Source organism: Sinocyclocheilus rhinocerous, unplaced genomic scaffold (assembly GCF_001515625.1).
Source record: "Sinocyclocheilus rhinocerous isolate Xijiao unplaced genomic scaffold, SAMN03320098_v1.1 scaffold14792, whole genome shotgun sequence".
In the NCBI taxonomy this organism is placed as follows: Eukaryota; Metazoa; Chordata; class Actinopteri; order Cypriniformes; family Cyprinidae; genus Sinocyclocheilus; species Sinocyclocheilus rhinocerous.
The window spans coordinates 1-4,844 of NW_015660146.1; the positions used below are offsets into that span (position 1 = coordinate 1).

Below are 4,844 nucleotides of genomic sequence, written 5' to 3' on the forward strand. Positions count from 1 at the left end.
CCGATTAATTGAAAAAATAATCGGCCAACTAATCGATTATCAAAATCGAGAATATTAATGGCCTATCTGTGGTTTCATAGGTGGGAGACCAGTCAAGGATAAACAGCCACACTGTTGACCAAACCTCAATGGACCCAGGACAGACCCATGCGGACACAGACGAGGCCCCCTCTCACATGTCTACCTCAGACTCGGAGGTAGTTTTTTTTTCACCAGTGGCAGCCTGCATAAACATATCTGTGCAGGGTTTTTTTTTTTACTTACCTACATTTTTACTTACCTGGGTTAATGCAAAAGCCCGTATTAGAACCAAATAGTAGTAATCCTACATTTTAAGTGAAATATTCTTTCAAAAAGATTTAGGTTTTTGCTCTTGCTAATAGGGCTGGGTGGTACATCGAGTTTGAACGATATATCGATATATTCTTTATAAGCGATATGGTATGAGGCAATACCGTTTATATCGATATACAGTAGTTTAATCTGAAAAATAGCGGACGCCACAGAGTGAGCTGCTGTGGGGAAAGTGCATAATCAAATGACATGTTTGTATTAAGGGCTTTAAATTAAGTTGTGTTTTCTTGCTCTTGAATTGACAAATATACTCAGAATTATGCCAAAATGCCATCTTGGCGAGTATACTCTTCAACAGTCAGGTTGTGTCTTAAAGGAATAGTTCACCCAAAAATGAAATGTTTGCTTTTCATTTATGCACCCTCAGGCCATCCAAGATGTAGGTGATGTTTTTTCTTCAGTAGAAGAGTAAAGAAGATTTTTAGCTGAAACCGTGCTCTTTGGCGATTCATAAAATGTAATTCAGCGGCTGCACAGAATATTGATGTCTTATTGAAGTGAAACAGTTGGTCTGTGTAAGAAACTGAATATTATTTACAATATTATTTGCCTCAGGCAAACGGTCTGGAGTGATGTTCGGTTCGGGATCTAATCATTCTTTTGAACCGGTTCTTTTTGGTGAACTAGATGAACCAGTTCATCAAATCAGACTGAAGCGTCTGAAACAGTTCACAGCTCGAGCAGCGCAGATCTACAAGTTACTCAATCAACACTCACTTTTGGATGTCCGACAGTCACTCCGACTCGAAATGAGCCAAAATACTGGAGTATCTGATCCTGTGATGAATGAACTGATTTAGTGCTCCAGTTTCTCTAACAGTCACTGAACTGAGGAAACAGTTTGAATCGGACTGAAGACAGATGAGCCGCTGATATGCACATACGTGAACCGAACACTTCAATGAAGGGGTGAAATGAATGTTTTATGGTTTCTCATTGTTTATGTAAAAAGGTGAGCTGATGAAGACTAGTTTATTCACTTTATATGCTTTAGACATGTAAAACATCCAAGTTTCACATCATTATTGGGTGCTTTAATAATATAATTGCGTATGTGTTTAAGTCATTTCATTGAAACCAGTGAATTGAACCAGTTCATTGAATGGAATTGTCTGAAAGAACCAGTGTGCAGAAAATAATCAGATTTCCCAGTTTGCCTGAGGTTTTGGATTACAGGTAATAATATTGTAAATAATGTTCAGTTTCTTGTACGGATCGAATGTTTCACTTCACAAGACCTCAATATGACATCAGGAGCCATGGGTATTAATTTTGTGTTTCTTGATATGCTTTTTATTCTCAAAAATGCTCAGCCGCTGTCAAGCAGTTAAAACTTTTAATCCAATTAATTACACAATGTGGCGATTAATCTAATTAATTGCAGATTAATCACATTAAATTTTGCTGAGAAATTACAGCCAAAAAATAAAGTCATTGTGTTAAATGAAAAAAGCATCAAATAGGCAATTCAAAAAAGTATAAGAAATATTTTATTTGATTCAGCATATAATTTATAACGCATAAACTTTTAGGCTACAACAGTCATATATACGTATATTTTATTTCAGAAGCTATATACATAATCAGTATACATAATCTTCCATATAAAAAATCTTCCATAGTGCAGCTTTAAAAATCATTACATATTAAAACACAGTTGTTTATCCTGTCCCATACTAAAATGTCTTTTTGAAATTCTCTAGGGTGAGGCTGTCTCAGATTTATTTGGTCGGGATGAATTGGATGAGAACACCTTTAGCACATCTTCTGAAGATACAGATGCAACCGATAGTGAAAGTGAGGTTCAAACGCCAACAGATGATCCACTTCACAAAATTGGCACAGACACAGGGATGGACACAGTTCTCAAATCAACAGGCTCCATCACAAAGGCAGAGGCTCTGCTGCTGATAATGACTCATGCTGCTGTACATAATATTACTGGCTGTCAACTAGATGACTTGCTGAGACTGATTAATTTCCTTTTTGGTAATGATGTAGTCCCAGGGTCCAAACATTTGTTTAATAAGGTATTCAAGAACAACTCGGAGATAGTTGAGTTTCATCTTTACTGTCGAGCCTGCAAATGTCACATTGGAACACAAAAACTAGTTACTGACCAGAACATCACACAATGTCCATCCTGTAATGAAACAGTTGAGATCACTTCTTTAAATAATGGTAGCTTCTTTATCAATGTGCCAGTTGCACCACAGATTCAGAACCTTCTGGAAAATCCAGAAATTCAGAAGCACCTCAGCTATCGATTTGACAGACCACACAGTGTTGAGAATGTTATCTCAGACATCTTTGATGGAGTTATGTATGAAAAGTTGTCACAACCTGGTGGGATTCTTTCAAATCCTAACAATTTTTCATACAATTTTAATTCTGATGGGTCCCCTGTTTACAAATCTTCAAAATTCTCTATATGGCCTATACAGCTACACTTGAATGAACTGCCCCCTAAAATGAGATTTAAGCATGTAATCCTTGCTGGCCTGTGGTTTGGAACTCATGAGCCATCTATGCAAGTCTACCTGAAGCCATTTACAGAACAAGCAAAGTCACTCAGTTCTAAAGGTGTCTTGTGGAGAAAAAATGGTGTTCAAGTAAATAGCAAAATTGTTGGCATCTGCTGCTGTGTAGACTCCAAAGCAAGACCTACAATACAGAACACCACTCAATTTAATGGTTATTACGGGTGTGGCTTCTGTCTTCATCCCGGTGTTTTAGTTGAAAACAGGTTAAGTACACTGTGTCAGCTTCAGGACATGATGACAGAGATTCAAAGTCTATGATACGAGATATGGAGGTAGCCTTAGTTGAAGGTAGGCCTGTCAGAGGCGTTAAAGGTCCATCACAACTTATAAACATGCCATACTTTGACATTGTATGGGGCTTCGTACCTGATTATATGCATGCTGTCCTTCTTGGTGTAACCAGACAGATCACAGAGCTTTTACTTCAGAGTAGTGAGCAGCCCTATTACATTGGTAGACCAGACACAATACGGGTAATAGAAAATCGCATCAGAAACATCCAACCTCCACATCTCATTACCCGCTTGCCTAGGCCACTTGAGGAGTTCAGATACTGGAAGGCATCAGAATGGAGAGCTTGGTTGCTTTTTTATTGCTTACCGTGTCTTGAAGGTGTTCTTGATTCTCGGTACTTGAAACACCTCAGTCTACTGGTCTCGGCCGTCTTCCTCCTTTTACAGGAGTCTATCACCTATGAGGAAGTCAACAAAGCAGACGACATGCTTCTTGAATTTGTCGTTAAATTTCAGTTACTTTATGGAGAGACAGCCATGACTTTCAATGTACATCTTCTCACTCACCTTGCCAAGTCAGTGAAACTCTGGGGTCCATTGTGGGCACACTCTGCTTTTGTTTTTGAAAGTGCAAACGGCAGTCTGTTGAAGTTGGTCCATGGAACCAAATGTGTTGCTGTTCAGATTGTCAACAAGTTTCTGTTGCATAAAGCCTTGACATGCTTTGCAACAAAACATTTGATCAGTGACCGTGTGTTAAACTTCTGCAGAGAATTCAGTGAATATCCGAGAGTGCAGAAATGTCTGCGGTGGCAGGAAACCACAGTTTTAGACAGTGGCACAACTAAACAGTTAAGAGATGAGGAGATAAATGCCTTCATCTCAGCAGAGAGACAAGTGCCGGAAACTGTACTGATACACAATAGGATGGTACATAAAGGTCTGATTTACACCAGCAAGGCCTACTGTCATGCTAAGAGAAGAAGGGAGAGCTGCATTCAATTAACAAATGGATGCCATGGTGAAATACAGAACATTGTGTCATTTACAACAGAAGTGGGGACAGAAATTGCTCTGTTCTTCAAGAGATTTGATTCGCAGCCCATCTTCGCACATCCTCAGAACTCTGGTTTTGTGCCACATATTAAACTTGTTAGAGACAGTCAGTCCCCTCTGCAATTGGTCCCATTAAACAGCATCAGACAAAAATGTTTTAATATATTTTCTTCAAATAATATCTTTATTTGTGACTTTCCAAACTCATATGAGAGAGATTAAAGCGCTGTAGAAAGTGTAGGTTGTGTGTGTTGGAGTGGGGGTTGGGGGTGAGTGAGGGGAGAGAACAGACTGACAGTCACATAGAAACACAGCATCACTACATGAAAAGAGCTGCACTGTGACACACCTACATCTACAAGTCCCCCACCCTAGACTGCTACACACACACCCACTCTTCCTCATTGACACCCCCTCACCCAAACCTCCCACAGCCATACACCCACAACCCACATCCCACAAACCCACTCTTGCCACCACACTTTCCTCACCCAACCCACACCCATACACCCTCCTATACCCTCTACACCCATCCACACCCCTACACACCCCTCACATCAACTACCTCTCACCCAAACCACTTCTCCCACATCGATATACCCACCTAACACCACTCACATCAACTACCTCTCACCCAAACCACTTCTCCCACATCGAT

At 39.8% G+C, this 4,844-nt stretch overlaps 1 protein-coding gene across 1 annotated transcript; it reads left to right on the plus strand.

Moving 5' to 3' along the window:
* The first annotated feature begins 76 nt into the window (after positions 1 to 76).
* On the plus strand, positions 77 to 3,155 carry LOC107724929 (uncharacterized). Its single transcript, XM_016534032.1, has 2 exons — positions 77 to 197; positions 2,058 to 3,155. The coding sequence occupies exons 1-2, from the start codon at positions 129 to 131 to the stop codon at positions 3,153 to 3,155; spliced, it is 1,167 nt and encodes a 388-aa protein (XP_016389518.1). The 5' UTR covers positions 77 to 128.
* Positions 3,156 to 4,844: the final 1,689 nt, after the last annotated feature.

Coding starts and splice junctions, on each gene's coding strand:
- LOC107724929 (XM_016534032.1), top strand. CDS start 129: ATGGACCCAGGACAGACCCATGCGGACACAGACGAGGCCCCCTCTCAC. Junction 198..2,057: donor TGTCTACCTCAGACTCGGAG/GTAGTTTTTTTT, acceptor GAAATTCTCTAG/GGTGAGGCTGTCTCAGATTT.